The sequence below is a fragment of the Dipodomys merriami genome, unplaced genomic scaffold (genome assembly GCF_024711535.1).
Source record: "Dipodomys merriami isolate MVZ:Mamm:240054 unplaced genomic scaffold, mDipMer1.0.p SCAF_13, whole genome shotgun sequence".
Classification (NCBI taxonomy): Eukaryota; Metazoa; Chordata; class Mammalia; order Rodentia; family Heteromyidae; genus Dipodomys; species Dipodomys merriami.
In genome coordinates, this window is record NW_027202604.1 from 37,762,738 (window position 1) to 37,782,514 (window position 19,777).

The following is a 19,777-nucleotide window of genomic DNA, read 5'->3' on the forward strand; positions in this document are numbered from 1 at the left end:
CGTCTCGGGGGCCCCTGCAGGTGGGGAGATGTTTGGGACATAGAGGTCATCCGCCGAGGGCCCGGATGGTAGCCACCTTGCCCACACAGGGCCCCAGCTTTGCCTGGCTTTCCTAGAAGGGGGAGGGGGCAGGCTCAAGTCCCCGGGGTTACCCCGCCCGGCGGTGCTCGGTCCGGTCCGCACGGTGGCGGTGCGGCGTGGGTGCCGCGCCCTCCTGTGCGCCTGGCCTCCGCGGGCCTCGGGAGGCCGCTGCTCCGGGGAGCCTGCACACCTGGCCTGCTGCGTCTCTCCCGTGACCATAGCCAGGATTGTTTTCTCCCCCACTTTTTAAACTTGCTTTTAAGTAAAATGTGAACATTTCCTCTTGGTGAAATAAACTCCCACTTTGAAGCTTTGGCTTCCAGTCTGAACATTTATTTGTAAGCTAGCAAAGGGCACTGGGCGGGGGCGTGGCGTGGCGTGGCGTGGCGTGGCGTGGCGGTGGCCGTCCACACCTCCTGGGAAACAGTGGCGGCGCGTTGCGCAGGCGTCACTCATCTGCTGGGGCCTCTGAAAGACAAGCAGCCGAGTCCGCTCCGCCCCACCGCCCGCGCCCGCGTGCGTGCGTGCGTGCGCGCGCCTGCGCAGAGCCGGCCTGCTGGCGCCTTCTACAGCCGGGCGGAGGAGAGAAGCGGGAGGCGGTGAGAAGGCAGAGGCTTGAGAAGGGAGAGGCTGCGAGAGGCGGGAGGCGGCGAGAAGCGGGAGGCTGTGAGGGAGGCGGTGAGAAGCGGGAGGCGGCGAGAAGGGAGAGGAGGTGAGCAGCGGGGGGAGGAGGTGAGCAGCGGCAGGCTCTTTCTGGCAGTGGGGGTTGGGAGAAGTCACCAGCAGGCTCAGCTCCCGTTTGGATTTTCATGGGACGACGATGAACCTGGGAACCTGGATTCCGTGCGCACCCCCCCCCCCCCCCACACACACACACACAAGGACTCACCTCTGGCCTCCTCCCAGAGGATGTCCTGAAGAAACTTCCCCAGGGCCCGGCCATGGTGTTGGTACTGTGCTCCTGATAGCTTGATGCCCACATCAAAGGGAGCGTTGAACTAGAAAGAGGGCGTGGAGGGCACGAGGCCCGGGACGCGTGAGCATCGCACCTGCCCCGCTCCAAACACCCCCGGCCCGACGCGGCCTGGATTCTGTCTCCTGAGGAGCCAGGACCGAGGCCTCTGGCCCCGCAGGCGCCACAGGTGGAGTCAGCAGGGATGCTCGCTGCCTCGGTCCCCGCCGCATCCTCCCGAGGGGATGCTAAAGCTGCGGAGCCCAGCTCTTGCCTTTTTGGAATTGTGGAAAGCAAATACCACCAGGGATCAGTTTCTGGCCCCGGCAGGGTGGTTTGGGGCGGTGTGTGCCCAGCCCTGGCACACAGGCCTGACCTGCCAGGAGCCTTCTGTGCCAGCCTTCTTCCCTTTTCCCTTTGTCCCTGTTTCTTGGGGGTCTGGGTGGTCTGTTGGATGGAGCTCATAGCTTTGGGGAGATGGGAAAGCACCCCATAGTCTTTGGGGCAAGAGACTGAACTGTGGCCATGTCCTCAGTGGCTCTGTCTCCAAGCACTCCACCAGCCCAGGCCTTCACAGCCCCTCAGGAAACCAAGCTGCCCTTCCTGCCTGTTTCTTTGCACCACCTGGCGCCTTCGGCCCAGTCCGTGTGGCCAAGCCCCGCGCACGCTCGTCTATGAGGTGCTAGTAGTAGCTTGGAAGCACCTTCTCCCGCCCTCTCCCCTAGACACGCCCTGTAGTACCCACCCGGACCTCCAGCTCGTCCTCTGCGCCTTCCTCCGGCCCCCTGTTCTCTGACCCGAGCCCGCCTTCCAGAGCCCGGGGCTGCAGCTTGCTGGGTGGCTTCTTGGAGTCCTTTCTCTGCTAGGAAGGACAGAGGTTCTCTTTAGGGAGCTGGGCCCATCTCTGCTGGGAGCAGAATGGAGTCAGCTGGAGGCCTTTGCCGAGAGAAGGCCGGAGGCAGGGCAGGCTGCTGCTGCAGAGCCCGCGGCTGGTGCTGAGAGGTAGGGAGGCAGATGGCTTGGGCTCACCTGGGCTTTCTGGTGCTCGGGGCTCAGGAAGCTGGAGCCTGCCATGGCCACGTCCACCCAGAGCACGCTGAGAAGCAGCAGGCTGCACACGGTCCCTGCAGAGAGCATGTCGGCCCTGGCTGGCAGCGGGGACAGATGGCCCTTAGAGAGAGGATCTCCGGGCAGTGGCCTGAGAGCCCAGCCCCAGGGGGAAGAACGGAGGCCGGAGAGGGTCCAGGCCGGGTGCTCTCTTCTAGACTGTGCTGGAGGCTTCCCCACCCAGGTCTCCAGCTCACCCAGCCTCTTCCCCCTGCCCTCTGGCCTGAGTCCCTTGTCCCATGCCCTGGGGGCTCCACCACACTTTTTAATGAGATTAGGAAGCTGAAGCAGCAGGGTCAGCGCTCCCGAAGCGAAGCCAGTTTTGACTGGTGCAGCCAGGCCTGAGGCTCCATGACCCTCTGCTCAGATGGGCCTGCTGAGGCCCAGAGAAGTGAGGCTAAACCTATCGACGTACATGTACACACACGCACACGCACACTGCCTGCCTACCTGGGATTCCTGGCAGATGTGGGGCCCAGGGCCTGGCTGGTCCTTATATAGAAAGGCTGCTGTTTGTTTTCATCTAGAAATCCCGTCTTGGGGGTGGCCTGCTTTCCACAGCGGAGTCGCATTCCTTGGGAACTAAAAATCCACAGTAGAGGTCAGGCACCTCGAGGCATGGCTGGGTGGGCCTGGGACGGGGACTCGCTCCAGCTGTGCATTAGCCGTGGAAGGGGGGCTGGCCCTGGGCGAGGGGAGGGCAGGGTGGCTCCCAGATGCAGCCTGGCCTTGCTGTGCAGTGGTCCTGGCTCTCTCCTTCTCCTGGTCTCTCACCAGGACAGCCCCAGGGCCTTGTCTGGTCTGATGCACCACTGGTGTCCACGGACTGGGCTGGCCAGCCTTCATGCCACCTTGCCCACTGGAACCAGCTCCTGCGTTCCTCTCCCAGGAGCGCCAGGGCCACCAAGGAGGCGGGTGAAGGGGCTTCAGCCAGGGGTTGCACTTAAGTTACTTTCTGGGCTGTCTGTGCAAGATGTCTCTAACCAGGTGCCGGTGGCTCATGTGTGTGATCCAGCTACTCAGGAGTCTGAGATCGGAGGATTGCGGTTTAAAGCCAGCAAAGGCAGGAAAGTCTCTGAGATTCTTATCTTCAGTGAACTACCCCCCTCCCCCCCAAAAAAAAGCCAGAAGTGAAGCTCTGGCTCACGTGGTAGTTAGTCTTAAGCAAAAACATCTCAGGGACTGCGAAGGCCTGGGTTCAAGCTCTAGAGCTAGCATGTGTGCACACACACGCGCACAGACATCCCCAACCCCCCCCCCCACTTGGGCTTTGACAATTTTAGGCCCTGAGGTGGAGGGGCTGGAGGTAGAGTTGGTGAAGAAACCCAGAACCCACAGAGAAGACCTGGGGGCTTGCTCTACCCCCATCCCTGAAGCTCCACAAACAGGAATTCTCTAGCCATGACAACCAGCTACCTGCTCAGTCACGAGCGCCTCTTCCTGACACCCCACATCCCCCTGAGGCTGGACTTGCCATGTTGATCTTAGATAGAGCCACGGCAAGCAAACACAGGCCATCGCCACCATGCTGCGTTATCTTGGCAACAGCAAGGTTGTCAGGATGGGAGCAGCAAGGTTGCCAGGAGGGGACCCCCTTACTGCACACATACCACAGTCCACCCAGCAGCCTGCCGTGGTGTCGCCCATAGAGTGCCTGGCAGGCTGGTTGAGTAATGTACACAAACCCCAGCTAGGAGTTTGGGGTGATAGGACTTGGGGGAGCTCTTTTGGATCTGGGTAATGCCCGAGGCCAGTCTGGCAATTCCAGAGGATGGATCCACCGCTGTTCTTTCTCCAGAGCTTCCTGGGGCTTTAGTTCTATTTCTGTTTTATCTATTAAAAGCTGTTTTAGGGTGCGTTTTTAGGATTATATCTTCCTGATGAATCAATGCTTTTATATGCCCTTTTGATGACAATTCTAGTTTTAAAAAATCTGATATTAATACATTCTGCCACTAAGCTACATTCTCAGCCACAATGCCACCAGGTGAGCAGGCTTCCTTTATCCCTGCTCCCAGCATGACGTCCTGCCTTAACAGCCTGCCAAGCCTCTGAAACTGTACTGTTGTTGGCTTTTGTGTTTCTTTGGTGTTGGTCCCAGGGCTTGAACTTGGGGTCTGGGCACCAGCCCTGAGCTCTCTTGCTCACAGCTAGCCTCTACCACTTTGAGCCACTTTGGTTTTCTGGTAGTTAATTGGAGATAAAAATGTCTCATGGACTTGCATCCCTGGTCTAGCTCTGATCTGCAATCCTTCCTCAGATCTCAGCCTCCTGAGTAGCTAGGATTACAGGCGTGAGCCACCGGCGCCTGGCTTATCCTGACAGTTCTTTCAGTACTTTCCCCCCACCCATAATGTGTGTGTGTGTGTGTGTGTGTGTGTGTGTGTGTGTGTGTGTGTGTGTGTGTGTGTGTGTGTGTGTGTGTGTGTGTGTGTGTGTGTGTGTGTGTGTGTGTGTGTGTGTGTGTGTGTGTGTGTGTGTCCGGGGCTTGAATTCAGGGCCTTGTACTTATTAGGCAGGCATTCTACCAAGAAAAGTGGCTGCCTTCTTTTCTGTAATGTCTGCCTTTTTGTTGACTTATTCTAGTAATATGATTATGGTTTTTTTTTTTTTTGGGTCCGGTCGTGGGCCTGAACTCTGGGTCTGGGCGCTGTCCCTCAGCTCTTCAGCTCAAGGCTAGTGCTCTACCACTTGAGCCACAGTGCCACTTCTGGCTTTTTTTTGCTTATGTGGTGCTGAGGAATCGAACCCAGGGCCTCAGGCATGCAAGGCAAGCGCTCTACCACTGAGCTCCCTTCCCAGCCCGATTTTGAGATTTCTGTGTACTCCTGGGGCTCTGATTATCTTTGATCTGTAAGTTAGTTTTAATCGCATATGGAAAGAAGTTTGACTATTGTTTCAAGTATTTTTTCTGTCTTTTCCTCCTCCTCATCCCCTCAGAATTTAGTTTAGATTACTTGAGACTGTCCCACAGGTTACAGTTGCCTGACCCATTTTCTCCCTGTGGTTTCTAGCAGTCTTCAAATTGCCTGACCTTCCTTCCTGCGGTGTCTGATATTACCTGCGTCCTCCCTCACTATGTCTGTCCTTTACCTTCTTCATGTGGAAGAGCTGGTTTGAAGGTTCTTATCTACTAGTCATTTCCGGGTCTTTAAAAAAAAATTACTCTCAGCCGGGCGCTGGTGGCTCACGCCTGTAATCCTAGCTACTCAGGAGGCTGAGATCTGAGGATCTCGGTTCAAAGCCAGCCCGGGCAGGAGAGACCGTGAGACTCCTGTCTCCAATAAACCACCAGAAAACCGGAAGTGGCGCTGTAGCTCAAGTGGTAGAGCGCTCGCCTTGAGCTGAAGAGCTGAGGGACAGCGCCCAGACCCAGAGTTCAAGCCCCACGACCGACAAAAAAAAAAAAAAAAAAAAAAAAATTACTCTTCAGTTGCACAAAGAAAGTTTAATTCAACATGTCAATTTGTGAGCACAGTACATCTTGATCAATGCCTTTCCAACATTTTTTGGTGCTAGTCTTGGGGCCTGAAAGTCAGGGCCTATGCACTGTCCCTGAGTCTCTTTGTGTTCAAGGCTACGCTCTACCACTTGAGACACAGCACTGCTTCTGGCTTTTTCTGAGTAGCGTATTGGTGATGAGTCCCACAGACTTTTCTGCCAGGGTTGGCTTTGAACCATGTTCCTCGGATCTTAGTTACAGGTTTTTTGGTTCTTCTGAAACAGGGCCTTGCTATATAACCAGTGCTGGCCTAGAACTTTCAATCGTCCTGCCGCTGTCTCCTATCTTACATATTGTGCTCATTTCAGAAACCAGGTTCTGCTGCTGAGCAATAATGGTCAGCAGAGTGAGGACATGGGTGCGCGCTTCGGCAAGCTCCTGGGTGTCCACGTTTGGCGTTCGCATTGCCCTGCGTCACTGCCAGGAGGGCCGGGGTCTGTGGTGGGCACACAGACCTTGGGGGCCAGGGAGCGGGTCAGGACTGCAGCACCAGCTTTCCTGATTCCTAGGCAGGCCTCCTCAGGGAGCTGGGGACCCCTGCTGCATGGCGCGAATGAGGTGGAGCAGGAAGGGGTGGGTGAAGCGAGGCTCGCCATCTTGGACCCAGGATGCTCTTTCCTGGCAGGCCAAGGAGCAGGTGAACTCCCAACTGTGGCACCCGTAGCTCACCCACACCTGTTCTCTGGGGCGTCCCCAGTGCATAGGGGTGCAAGCGCAGTCCTGCTGTTCAGGGCGGAGCTGGAAGAACTCACGTCCAATCCAACCAGGCTTCTGTTGTTGTGCACTCTGGGCCTGGGCACTGGCAGCATTTGTGCTCAAGGCTAGCACTCTACTACTTCGAGGCATAGCACCACTGCTGGATTTTAGGTGGTTAGCTGGAGATAAGCGTCTCATTGCTTCTCCTGCCCAGGCTGGCTCTGAATCGCAATCCTCAGATCTCAGCCTCCTGGGTAGTTAGAATGACAGGCGTGAGCCGCCGGCGTCCGGCTGCCCAGGCTTCTTTATGGTGTATTTGGACAATGCAGGAAGGATTATAAGCAATATGATTTTATTTATTTTGGAAACAGCTTCCCGCCCCCCAATAATGCTTAAACCCAAAGACACATAAAAATGGCCAAAAAATATTTTAAAATAATAGATTAAGTCATTTGTAGTTTCCTCTTCCTAAGACAAATGCGCTCACCCGTGGAATCGGGTTGAGGCAGGCGCCGTCTGTGGTGGCATGTGGTTACTCCTGGGCAGGGCGTCTGGGTGGAGTCGGTGGCTCTTCTCCCAGGTGGCGGAGGTCCTGGAGCTGCGGGTGGCAGCACCAGCCCGGGGTCACTGCTCATTCTGCTGGCCCTCTGTGACCGAAGCCGACACGGACCCCTGGCCCTTGTTGACATCACTGATGCACACCCACTGTCCGTCCACTGACTCTTTCCACAACGTCACCTGCAAGTCAGTGCACAAGGTCCAGGTCCCCACCTGCCCCTGGTCCCCGCCGTCCGGCCTCCGCCCACCCGGAACTACTAGGCAGAGGCCCGCGGCAGAGCAGCGCTGGGCCTGGCCGAAGTGGTCACGAAGGGACGGGGCATGGAGATGCGGGTATGGGAACGGTGCCAGCCAGACTCAAGAGCTGCCATGACACATGTGGGGGCTGTGTGCGGGGTGTGGGGACCATTATCGTGCCCACTCAGGCTCCAGGGCCCATTCCTTCCACACCAAAAGTTACTGCAGAAGTGGTAAGAAGGGAAAGCTTTGTCTCTGGAGAGTCTGTAACTAAGAAAATGGAAAGCCCCTGAAAAGAGGGGGTCAGAGGGAGCGGGTGGTGGCCCCTGGCCCGAGTACCCCAGTGCCATCCTCCCAAAATCAGTCTGCAAAGCCGGAGATCTGTCCCACTAAGCAACTGCCCGCCATCTCCATGACAAGGGAGTGCAGCCCACGAGAACCTCGTATTAGCCCGGGAGAAAGAGGAAGAAGAGCAAGCAAGGAAGCAGGAAAGGAAGGAAGGAAGGAAGGAAGCAAGGAGGGAAGGAAGAAATGAAGGAGGGAAGGAAGGAAGGAATTACAGCACCATGCTAAGTGCAGTCCCTCAGTCACAAAGGAGAGGCGTTTGTGAGCTCAGATGCACAGGCAGATGCTTAATGGGATGGAGCGTGTCTGGCGTGCAGATCCGTTACACGTGGGACAGTGCTCAGAAAGGCCCCGGCGCGTGCTTGCTGCTCTTGGCAGCAGCCACGAGTCCCACACTTTCGCCTCACTGCCCTCCGGCCTGTGTAGGCTTCGAACAGCACCCTGAAGGTGCTGGGTGGTGAGCGGGACGAATGCAGAGCAGAGCCGGGCCTCACGTGGCCTGAGCCGCCCTCCAGTGCTCAGGGACGCAGCGCCCCCGGGCTGCGACAATGAGGCAATGGAGACATGCTCAGCCGGGCCCTCCCCCCCCCCCCCCCCCCGAGACATGCCTGCGGCAGGTCTGGCCACCCCGCCCCAGGGCACTGTACCTTGTTGTCGCCGCCCGAGACGGCCAGGATGTTGGCAGTGATGGACCAGCTCACATGCCACACCACGTCGCTGAACTTGTGCAGCAGCTTGGGCGACCACATGTTGCCCGAGGCGTCGTCGCAGGTCCAGATGAACACCCGGCCGTCCTGGGGGCAGAGGCCTCGGGCGGGTGGGTGACGCAGCAAAGCGGGGCACCCAGGACACCCCGCCTGCCTCATGGCGGGCCAGGGTCTCCCAGGTCCTTGGCTCCCTCCCTTGCTTGGCTTCCCCGAACCCCCCGCCCTCCCCTCCGCTGCCTCCGAACCAAACCTGGCTTAGGATGGACAAGCGGAAAAAGGCAAACCCCTTTTGGAGTGTTTGTGCCTGCACTGGGGCTTGAGCTGAGCTTTCTCCCTTACGGCTGGCACTCTCGCGCTCCAATCACAGCTCCACTTCTGGCTTTCTGGGGTCTGACTGGAGATGAGTGACACAGGGCGCTGGGAAGGTGGCTCAGTGTGGAGCGCTTGCCTCACATGCATGAGGCCCTGGGTTCGATTCCTCAGCACCACAGACACAGAAAAGGCCTGAAGTGGTGTGGTGAAGTGGTAGAGTGCTGGCCTTGAGCAGAAGGAGCTCAGGGACAGTGCCCAGGCCCGGAGTTCGAGCCCCAGGACTAGCAAAAAAATAAAAAGGGCTCCACAGCCTTTCCTGCCTGGACCAGCTTCAATCCTTAGTCCTCGGAGTTCGGCCTCCCGAGCAGCTAGGATGACGGGTGTAAGCTACTGGCACCTGGCTTCCTTTGAACGTTAGAGCTCAGTGCAACTACCAGAGGCCTGGCTGGTGCTGCGCGACTCATGCCCCAATCTCGGCCTTGCCTTCCACTTGTGCCGTGTCTGGAGGAGGCGCTGCTCCGCGCCTACAACACACAGCACCGCCACGGGAGGAAATCTGGGCTGAGCCTGGCCCTCTTGGCATCATTTTCCCTCCCTGGTGTCAAACCACGGGTGCCCGGCTTCACCACAGCCTGGTTCCCCATGCTCCTCACCCCCACCCCCCACCCCCGAGGGTCCCCAGGGCCACTGCCCGCCCTCCGCCTGCAGCGCGCCTCCCCCCGGCCCACGGCAGGGTGGCCGGGGCTCCCCGGGGCCGGGGCTGACCTGGGAGCAGCTGGCGATGGTGCTGGTGGGCAGGCCGATGGAGGGAGCCCAGGCCACGTCTCGAACCCAGTCACTGTGGGCCTCCAGCTTCTGCTCCTCCTTCCACTGGCCATCCTCCTCTTCCCTACAGGGGAAGGACAGAGGGACAGTGGAGTACGGCCGTGCACCCAGACTCCACTGTTCATTTCCCCTAGGAAACGCTGTCTCCGCAGCACCCATAGCAAATGGCTGGTGGTAGAGGCGCCCGAGGAGAGGTGAGGGGCTGTCCCGAGGGGCAGCGGCGGGGGAGGACAGCGCCCCTTCTTGTGCACTGTGGCGGGTGCCATGTCCCCGGAAGCCCGCCCGGCCGCTCACCTCCACAGCTTGATGAGGTTGTCACAGCCGCCCGAGGCAAACCGCTTGATGTAACTGGGCTTCTGGCCCGATGGCTGGTCTATGAGGCTCCCAGGGATGACCGCAGGGGCCCAGCTGACGGCATTGCAGCCGATCTGCGGAGAGGGAGGTGCGGTGCCACTGCCGTCCCGTGCAGACCAAGGCCACCGTGCGCATGACCGGGTCCTGTCAGGTGGCCGGTGTGATGACCACCTAAGTCCCCTCAAGGGGAACGAACGCACTGCCTTCTCTACAGCGTGCATTAAAGTGGGTTCAAAGGTGATTCATTAGACTAACAATGGATTTCCCCTCAGAAACCTAAAGGCCAGGAAGGCACAGAATGATGTAGTTCAAGTCCTGAAAGCAAGCAACTGCCCACCAAGAGCAGATGCCAGGAGGAGGCATGCGCACTCTCTAAGGAACGCATGACCACCAGGCTGCTCCAGAAGTCATTCAAGGCCATCCTACACGGAACACACAGAATACAGCAAATACAGTAAGCCAGAGGTGAATCAGATGACGCGAGCGAAAAACAGTCAAAACACTTGGAACAATCAGAAGCCAAACAATGTGAGGTCCAGAATTCAATCCCTAGTGCCATTGAAAAAAAAAAGTGCGTGTGTGTGTGTGAGAGAGAGAGAAAGAGAGACAGACAGAGAGAGAGACAGAGAGACAGCACGCTACTCCAGTAAAACTGCTGGACTTTAAAAAATAGAGCTGGGATGTAGCCCAGTGGCAAAGCGCTTGTCTAGAAAGTGCAATGTCCTGGGTTCAATCCCCAGTACCAAAAAAGAAAAGACGAAATAAATTAAATAAATAAAGATGTCCATGTGCTAACGAGAAAAATGTGCATTTTTCTGGGTTGATTCCAGGCCAGCGCAGGTCCTGGCAGATGCGTCCACGTCTGTTACAAAGCAACAGGCCCTACTGCTCAGCAGCCGCTCTCACCGAGGAAGCACTGGTGACCCTACGTAAAAACGTGTGTTCTGTGACAGACAGAAGCTTCTGCACACTGAGGCCTATCTGAAAGAAGTGGCTACAGGCCACCACACGCATGCAGGCATGTCTTTCTGCGGGCATGCTCTTCTGTATAACCCCCCCCCATCAGATCCTGGGTCAATGTAACATATATGTTCACAACCTGCTGCCAGCAAAGAGAATGGGCTGACACGGCACCGCAGCTGGGCCAGCTGTCAGAGACAGAGCTGTGGAAAATTCCAGGACGCACACAAGGTACGAGGAAGCGTGAGCTCCCTCGAACCATGATGCCTTGGAGATTTGTTTTCAGCCTTGAAGTCCAGGGCCTAGGAAGACGGGGACTCAAGCTCAACGATGCTTTCTGCGACCCTGCTCTGTCCTGGGGGTCCCCATGGCATCCAGGGTTGAGGTGGCCCCTGCTGCCCTCCTTCAGACCAAAGAGGCGTGCCGGCGCCCAGTCCTCTGCAGCCCACCACCCAGCCGGACGCAGCCCTGCCCCCTCTAGGGAGCCAAGCAGACGCGCGTCCCGCACGGCCCCCCACGAGAGGCGGCCGGGCTTACGGTATGGGCATTGCTGATCTTCTTCACTTCCCACTGGCCTTCCCCAGCGTAGGTCAGCAGGGAGATGGCCCCGTCCGAGCTTCCGCAGGCCAGGATCAGGCCATAGTCATGGGGGGCCCAGCACACAGAGTTCACTGCGGGGAGCGGAGGGGCGCAGTGAGCAGACATTCCTTCCTGCTCACGGCTTCACAAACTTCCCCTAACAACCCCAGGACTGGGCAGTGGGCATTCTGTCAGTTACGGACATGGAAATAACCCACTAATCATGTGATCACATTTCCCTTACTAAAATCCCAGTGGGAGGGAGGACAGCCTGAGACTGAAGGCTGTGACGGAGGTGAAGGAACCCGTGGGCAGCAGTGGAGGCTTCGGCCGGGCCAGGACGGAGGCCCTTCCCACCGGAGGCCCGCGGCGCGCCCGCCCACCCGCTGTACCTGACGAGTCGTGTCCGGCGTGCTCGTGGGTCTTCTCCCACGTGCCATTCTCCTCTTTCCAGACGATGACCCTGCGGTCGTAGGAGCAGGACGCCAGGACGCTGCCGTACATGGGGTGAGCCCAGGCCACCTGCCACACTGGGCCCTCGTGCCTGCAAGGGAGGGGGTCGGGGTCGGCTCAGAGGGCTGGGGCGCCTACCCTGCCAGGCACTGTGTAGGGCAGAAATGAACGGTCTCCTTGGCAGGCTGCTGCAATGTCTGCCCAAGAATTTCAAAAGGAGAGCCACAGGACGCGCAGCTCTTGCTGGCTGGCACTGGCTGGTCAGGCCACCCGCACTCATGGCCTTTGGGCTCCCTGTGCCTGCTAGGCAGGAAGGCTGCTTGCTCGGGTGCAGCGGGCGCAGCCTGTGCCCGCCGGCGCCGCACCGGAGCACACCAGGCGGCCTGCCCCGCATGCTCAGTGAACACCCGCTTCCCAGAGGCCCTCCTCCACAGGAGGCAGCCCGGTTTTCCAGTGCCATCCCCACTGCCTCTCATAAGGTATGGCCTGCGCCTCTCCCTGGCCTTGTTCACGCACATGGGCCAGTCCTCAGTCCATACTCTGTGAAGCAGCTCTGGCAGGGAGGGGAGCGCCTTCCCATCACCGGCAGCTTAACTGGTGGTGTGGTCATGCGTGCTGGCGTGCGTGTCATCCCGGGGCTAGCTCGCGTCCTCTGAGCTCAAGGCTCAGCCTCACCGTGCAGGCAGCTAACCTCACCTGGCAGCTCTGAGCAGCTCTGAGCACAGACACCGACGGACACATAAGGCGCCTTTCAGACCCACTGTCCCAACAGAGAGACTTCCTTTGTTTTCTTTAATTCTGAGCAACTACCCGGATTCCTCCTTTGTTTTGAGACAGGGTCTCCCTGTGTAAGCCAGGCTGGCTCAGACTTCACAACCCGCCCGTCTCTGCCTTCAGAGTGCTGGGACCATGCGCACGCACCATCACACCTAGCTTTGCACCTGTGCAGCCTGCCCTTTCGGGAATCCTTCTGTGAAGGAGGCTTGCGAAAATCCCACTATCTCGAAATGTATCCAAATGTTAAGAAACAATGTATAAAGAGGCGATGGCAGGAAGCGATGAACTTGGGCGGCAGGTCTTACTACCTCGGGCAATTTCAAAGTTCTGATGCGGTTCAACATTCCGCGTATCAATATTCTGAGACAGCGGAACAACTCATCTAAGATGAAAATTCCCATCACTTCTGTGTGTGACAAAGCGAGAGGCACTACAAAGCTGTGGCTCGAGGAGATGCTACCCAGAGAACGCACGCCAGAGCTCTCCCCGCCGCGGCTCCCCCACTGCTCAATCTGCCCAGGAAGCCCTTGGATACCGTGCAAGCCGGGTTACAAGCCTCAGCTCAGTGAATCGCTGCGGGCTGGGGAGGGGGAGAAGTGGCCGTGCAGCCGAGCCAGGGCCCCTCAGCGCCTGCCTTGGTAGGGACAAGGGAGAACTGAACATCCGCAAACGCCTGCCAGGCACGGGCGGGACGGGACTCACGGGAGCGCTCACCTCTGGTGAGTACAGTGGGCTGTGGCGCCCAGCCTGACGGTCCTGCTCCCCAGGAGGGAGGCAGACTAGCCCTGCTGCGGCCGAGCACAGCTACCTGCCCTGCCGCACTGTCTTCTAGTGGACCGGGTGGCAGAGCTGGTGCTCACACCTGGCTCCGCCCATGCGGTGAGCCACACTGCTGCTGCAGGCGCAGGGAGGCTGGCACGGACACATCCATTCTTCCCTCGCCTCCCGGAGCCCCGCCCCCACCTACCCTCGGAGGTCGGCGATGAGAATCTGCCCTCCGTTGCGCACATCAAAGATCTTGACGGACCTGTCAGAGGAGCAGGTGGCCAGGCGGGTGCCATAGTAGTCCATCTGGGCGTCGTGCTGCAAAGAGAGGACAGCGTGGGAGGCGCCTGCGGGCGGGGCCCGGTGTGGAGATCAGTCTCAATGAAACATCACCACCAGGCAAGAAGGGAGCGTGGCAGCCTCTGCCAGCCACTGTCTTCCTAGTTAAACCATTTCCTCTCTTTGTGGCTGTACTGGGGCTAGACTCGGGGGGGCCTAGCACTTGCTAGGCAAGCACTCCACACTCGAGCCGCGTCCCCAGTGGACTCTGTCAAGCCCTGCACAGGCGCCTTCCGATCCCGCCGAGGGGCATGGGGAGGGGGAGGTTGGGAGGGGGAAGCTGACCTAGACACCCTCTTCCTTTGGGACAGGCGCTGCAGGCTACCGTGGGAGATGCCCCGGGACAGCCCAGCCACAAGCCAAGGCTGATGCTGAGAGCCAGCAGGTCGTCGGGGGTGCCCTGTGGGCTAGACACAGGGCTCCTCTCCACAGAGGCCCTGGATCCTTTGAGCACATTGCTGCTAGAACTTGACTCCCACCAACGGGAGCAAAGCCCTGAGCGTCACCAAGGGACCATGTTCTTTGAGGTTGGGTGTCTGCTGCCCCAGCTCTACCCCTCTCTACCCCTCCCTCCTGCTGGCTGGTGTTTCAACAAATGCCACTCCCCCCCCCCCCCCCCCCCCCCCCCGTCATCCCTCCTTGGGGATTTCAGTCCCCAGGAGCAACTGTTACCTTTCAAAGGAAGCTACTGCCTCGACATTCCACTCTCCCCTCCCTACCAGGACGCCTCTGACCCTCCAGCCGCCTGCTTTCTTGCAAGGCTGGCAGGGCAATAGACTCCAAAGTCCTTGTCCCAGAGCAGAGCAGAGCGGAGCAGAGCAGAGCAGAGCAGAGTGGGGCAAAAGGGCGAGAGTACCTGAGATCTAAACGCTCCATCTCCTCAGCTTATCTGCTGTGAGCCTTTGACCTTGAGTTTCTTTATCTGTGTGTATGTTGCTCTGGGACTTGAACTCAAGGCCCAGCACTCTACCACTTGAGCCACAGATTCACTTCTTTTTGTTGGTTAACTGGAAAGAAGAATCTCACACATTTTCCTGCCTGGGCTGCCTTTGGACCGGGCTGGCTTTGAACTGCAATCCTCAGATCTCAGCCTCCTGAGTAGCTAGGATGACAGGCGTGAGCCACCATTGGGTTTCTTTTTTTTCTTTTTTTTTTGGTCGGCCGTGGGGCTCAAACTCTGGGCCTGGGCACTGTCCCTCAGCTCTTCAGCTCAAGGCGAGCGCTCTACCACTTGAGCTACAGCGCCACTTCCGGTTTTCTGGTGGTTTATTGGAGATAGGAGTCTCACGGTCTCTCCTGCCCGGGTTGGCTTTGAACCGCGATCCTCAGATCTCAGCCTCCTGAGTAGCTAGGATTACAGGCGTTGAGCCACCAGCGCCCGGCTGGGTTTCTTTATTTTAATGGGCTCCTGACTGTATTTGCTTCTAGGGGAGTTGCAGTGTGTCTCAACTGTTCCTCAAACTCTAACCAGCAAGCAGAGAGCATGTCCGCTAGTTTTCCCACGAAGAAACTGAGGCTGGCTCTCAAAAGGACACTCAGACCTTATCTTCTGCCCCGCAGGACCATTCAGGGATCACTCTAACGGGTGAGCTTCTTGGATACTCAAAAATACCTGCTGGGGACAAGTTGTAAGGGCAGGAACCCTGAGTGCAACACTAGAGCCACCTGACCCGGCTGTGCTCAGAGGCTGCTGGAGCAGCCTTTCTGGATAGGGACTCTAACATTCCCCAAAGCCCTGCCATCTTAGGCTGCAGGCTCAAAGGCCTGCTCTGGCCTGCTGTCTGCACTGGTCCCAGACAGCTCTGCCTCAGCCTTCCTCTGTGGCTGCCCTCTAACATCTGCTGACTTTCTTCCCAATGGGACTAAAAAGTGATAGGAAGAACTAAGTGCTGGCGGCTCACACCTGTAATCCTAGCTACTCAGGAGGCTGAGATCCGAGGTTGGTGGTTCAAAGCCAGTCAGGGAAGAAAAGTCCTTGTGAGACTCTTATCTCCAATAAACTACTCAGAAAAAGCCAGAAGTGGCGCTGTGGCTCAAATGGTAGAGCGCTAGCCTTGAGCACAAAGAGGCTTGGGGACAGCACCCAGGCTCTGGCCTCAAGCCCCAGGACTGGCCAAAAAACAACAAAAAAATGACAGGAAACTCTTCGTCCTCCTGGCCACAGTTCCAGAGCGCGAGGCTCAGTGTGGTGCTCAAAGACCAAGAGCCCTAAACTACACACAACCCCTGAGGTTCCACCGCAGACACTGTCAGAGTTCCGCCAACGGAGGAGGATGGCAGGGACGGTGTCCGCATGCCTGAGGCTACAGCATGACTGGCAAGCACTGCAGGGCTGTGCCTGACTCATAAATGCCCGACAGGAAAGCGTCACGAAATGCCCACACACACAGCCCAGGACGGCTGAAAAGATACTTACAATCATGTCCTCATGGGACGTGTCCACAGTGTTAATTACCGACACCTAGAACCAAAGACAAGGTGGCAAATTATCTGACAGGAGTTAGAATGCAGTCATCTCATTACAGCCACAATTGTTCTTCAACCTGAGGGTGTGTATTTGTTCCCTTCCTCATTCCTTCCACACAGAAGAAACTGACCATTTGACTATTCACTGAATGAATAAATGAACAAAACCTGCTTTTTTTCCCCCCTCACTCAACTACTATTCTCTTAAATTCTGGGCTAGAAAAAAGGACTAAAAAGAAGGTTTCAATATGGAACTGATATTTCTCCCCATCCCCCCCACTTCACCCTTCCTAGCACAAATCCTCATTACAAAGTCCAACTTTTCAGGGCCAGGAATGCTTGCACACACCTGTAATCCCAGGACTCAGAAGGCTGAGACTCTTATCTCCAATTAGCCACCAGAAAACCAGAAGTGGCGCTGTGGCTCAAGTGGTAGAGCACTAGCCTTGAGCTGAAGAGCTCAGGGACAGCACCCATGCCCAGCGTTCAAACCCCACAACAATAACAACAACAAAAATTGTGCCAGCTGGGCACCGATGATTCTGATTCACGCCTGTAATCCTAGCTGTTCAGGAGGCTGAGATATGAGGATCGCGGTTCAAAGCCAGCCCGGGCAGGAAAGTCCGTGAGACTCTTATCTCCAATAAAAAACACTAGAAAACCAGAAGTGGCACTGTGGCTCAAGTGGTAGAGTGTTTGAGCTGAAGAGTGCAGAGACAGCACTCAAGTCCAGAGTTCAAACCCCACGACCGACCAAAAAATAAATAAAAAAATTGTGCCAAGAAGTAGAGTTGTGGCTCAAGCTGTGGGTGCTCACCTTGAGCTGAAAAGCTGAGGGCCAGCGCCCAAGCCCAGAGTTCAAGCACCACCGACAAAAAAAAAAAAAAAAAAAAAAAAAGTTTGGGCTGGAAAGGTGGCCCAGTGGTAGAGTGCTTGCCTTGCATGCATGAGGCCCTGGGTTCGATTCCTCAGCACCACATAAGCAAAAAGCCGGAAGTGGCGCTGTGGCTCAAGTGGTAGAGCGCTAGCCTTGAGCTGAAGAGCTGAGGGACAGTGCCCAGACCCAGAGTTCAGGCCCCACAACTGGACCCCCCCCCAAAAAAATTGTGCCAGTCCTGGGGCTTGAACTCAGGGCCTGGGCCTTTTCCTTAAGCTTTTTTTGCACAAGGTTAGCATTCTACCACTTGAGCTATACCCTACTTCCAGCTTTTTTGGTAGTTAATCAGAGATAAGAATTTCACAGACTTTTCTGCCTGGGCTGGCTATGAACCTGGATCATTACAGCTCATCCTCCTGAGTAGCTAGGGTTATAGGTGTGAGGCACCAGTGCCCACCTGGGAAATGATTTTGTATTTTATTCATTTATACCTTTTCTTTCCAGTTAACTAAAGATAAGAGCTTCATACACATTCCTGCTTCCCTCTGGCTTTGAACTTTGATCCTAAACTCAGCCTCCTGCGTGGCTAGAATTATAAGTGTGAGTCACTGGCTCCCAGCTTTGAATTTGCTTTTTTTTTTTTTTCCCCTTGCAGTACTGGTACACGAACTCATAGACTCACACTTTTGCTTGGCTTTCTGGTTCATGGTTGTTGCTGTACTACTTGACACACATCCCACTCATGGCTTTTTGATAGCTAAGAGATAAGAGTTTCTCTAATTTGTCTGTTTTGGATGGCTCTGAACTATGATCCTCAGAATTAGTAGGATTATAGGTGTGAACCACAGGCACCTGACAGGTGGTTTTATGGGTCACCGAAGGGACCTGGAGAGAACTGTGTGTACTTCTGACACTGTCACCTGAGTGAGCCTCACTTCTCAACACTCAGTCCTGATTTAAATTCCTTAGCATATGTCCTACCGCGCACCCGGAGATTGTCTGCTCGTTGTTAGTAAGTAGTACAGACAGTTCCCCCTCCCGAATCTCACAAATTACGAGTCGATGCAGAATATCGAGCACAAGAGGAGCAGGGCACAGGCCAGGAGAGGGATTGAACGCCCAGCCCCGACTTCCCATTCATTCGCTCAACGAGGAAGAGCGCGGGGAATACCACGGAGATCAGAAACCGCTCAGCGCCCGTCCTCGGGCACCCCCTCTGCTCGTCTCCCCACAGGTCCCGGGGTGCCCACTCATGTGGGGCTCGGGGAAGGAGGGCCGCAGCAGGGGCGGCGCCGCTCAGCAGGCCGGCGTGAGCGGCACGCGGGCCGTACGCAGGATCCCTTCCATCTGCCTCTTTCCCCCGCTGTACCAGGAAGTCAGCGCGGGAGGCGGCGGGACGGAGGCGGCCGCGGCGAGGCCGCCGTCCCGGGCACTTCCGCGGCCTCCCTCTCCGGGAGGGCCGCAGGGACGGGGCGGTGCGGGGCGCCGGATGGCCTCCGCCAGGGCCTGGCCTCACCGCGGGGTCCCCATCGTGCCGGTCTCCCAACACTCACCATCGCTGCGGTGGCGCCGACTCCCGGTTTCAGACGTGGCAGCTCCCGGCGGCGCCTCCGGACGGCTCACTTCCGGTGCCGGGCTGGCTCTCCGTCGCGCCGTTGCTACGGAGCTTCCGGGCAGCAGCACACCGGACCCACACAAAGGTTCCGGGCTTCCCCGAGGCCGCGCCCTTTCTTCACAGGCCCGCCCATTACAGACCACGCCCCCCGAGGAGGGCACGCCCCCCGAGGAGAGGCACGCCCCCGAGGAGGGACACGCCCCCGTGAGGCCCCGCCCTCCAGCGGCCGCGGACCCAGCCCGACCCGCGGGGTTGGGATTTTGTTGCCACGGCGACCCCGGTCCGGGGGCTTTGGAACCCGAAGCTCTGGCGAGCCGGCCGCCCTCGCCTCCCCGCGCCCGTGCCACCGCCAGCTCCGCGGAGCCCGGGGTCTGGAACCCAGCGAGCGGTGGTCGCCGTGGAGACGTTAGGACTCCCCACTCCAGGGCAGGCCTCAGGCCGCACCCCGGCCTCGCTCCCACCTCAGCTCAGGATGGGGGACGGGAGGAGGGGTGCGGAGAGCAGAGCAGGCCGCGGGGCCCCCTGGGAGAACCTCTGACCTTAAGGGTGACAAGGTCAAGTCACTTCCATCATTTTCCTTCAGCGGAAAACGAGGACCGAGAGCATGTTAGATAGATGAGCAGAGCACACAGGGAAGGCATAATTGGAATAAAAGGCATCTCCTGGTGCAAACAAGGGTGTTCAGGGAACGGAGAGCCGGGCACCAGTGCCTCACGCCTCGGAGGCTGAGATCTGAGGATCGTGGTTTGAAGCCAGACTGGGCAGGAAGGTCCTTGAGGATCTCACTTCCAATGCACCAGCAAAAAAAGCTGTAGTGGAGCTGTGGCTCAAGTGATAGAGTGATAGTCTTGGGCACAGAGAGGCTCAGGGACAGCGCCCGGGCCCAGAGTTCAAGCCCCAGGATTGGAAAAAAAAAAAATCATGTAGGCAGCAAAGGTTAGTGATGTGACGTTTTGTACTTGTGGCATTGCCTTGGCCACTGATTTTTCAGAGTAGGGACGGCCTGCCCTGTAGTACTGTCTCTAAAAGCTGATGCTGAGATTCAGTGAGAAGACCTGGAATTGGGTGCACAGAACTCCCAAGTGTTGGATCAAGGCTGAAAATGGTGCCTGGCTCTCGCATGCTGCTTTTCCACAGTGCCTGCTCTGTGCAGGTTTGCAGAGGTCAAACTCCTAGGGCACCAGCCTCCCCTCTGCCTCATTGCTCCGCAGTGTCCTAGTTCCCCATCCCTCCCTCTCCTTTATTCCAGACCCCAAATTCATGTCTTTCT

The 19,777-nt window shown here is 57.5% G+C and overlaps 2 protein-coding genes across 5 annotated transcripts; both read right to left on the bottom strand.

The window, feature by feature from the left end:
• Nucleotides 1-476: 476 nt before the first annotated feature.
• Nucleotides 477-2,171, bottom strand: LOC138824808 (appetite-regulating hormone-like). 3 transcript variants are annotated; one of them, XM_070019108.1, is made up of 4 exons: nucleotides 2,063-2,171; nucleotides 1,779-1,895; nucleotides 971-1,079; nucleotides 477-549 (listed from the first exon to the last, which is right to left on the bottom strand). In XM_070019108.1, exons 1-4 carry the CDS (start codon nucleotides 2,168-2,170, stop codon nucleotides 530-532), a joined length of 354 nt encoding a protein of 117 aa, XP_069875209.1. In that variant the 5' UTR covers nucleotide 2,171; the 3' UTR covers nucleotides 477-529. The 3 variants fall into 3 exon arrangements, with proteins under 3 accessions (XP_069875209.1, XP_069875210.1, XP_069875212.1); XM_070019109.1 differs by having other exon boundaries at nucleotides 1,779-1,892; nucleotides 2,063-2,170; XM_070019111.1 differs by lacking the exon at nucleotides 1,779-1,895 and having other exon boundaries at nucleotides 2,063-2,170.
• Nucleotides 2,172-6,673: 4,502 nt separating this feature from the next.
• Nucleotides 6,674-18,552, bottom strand: LOC138824807 (protein SEC13 homolog). Of its 2 annotated transcripts, XM_070019106.1 has the most exons (9): nucleotides 18,446-18,552; nucleotides 15,966-16,010; nucleotides 13,413-13,528; nucleotides 11,608-11,759; nucleotides 11,174-11,307; nucleotides 9,617-9,750; nucleotides 9,263-9,386; nucleotides 8,126-8,272; nucleotides 6,674-7,076 (listed from the first exon to the last, which is right to left on the bottom strand). In XM_070019106.1, the coding sequence occupies exons 1-9, from the start codon at nucleotides 18,446-18,448 to the stop codon at nucleotides 6,963-6,965; spliced, it is 969 nt and encodes a 322-aa protein (XP_069875207.1). In that variant the 5' UTR covers nucleotides 18,449-18,552; the 3' UTR covers nucleotides 6,674-6,962. The 2 variants fall into 2 exon arrangements, with proteins under 2 accessions (XP_069875207.1, XP_069875208.1); XM_070019107.1 differs by lacking the exons at nucleotides 6,674-7,076; nucleotides 8,126-8,272 and adding an exon at nucleotides 8,434-9,021.
• Nucleotides 18,553-19,777: the final 1,225 nt, after the last annotated feature.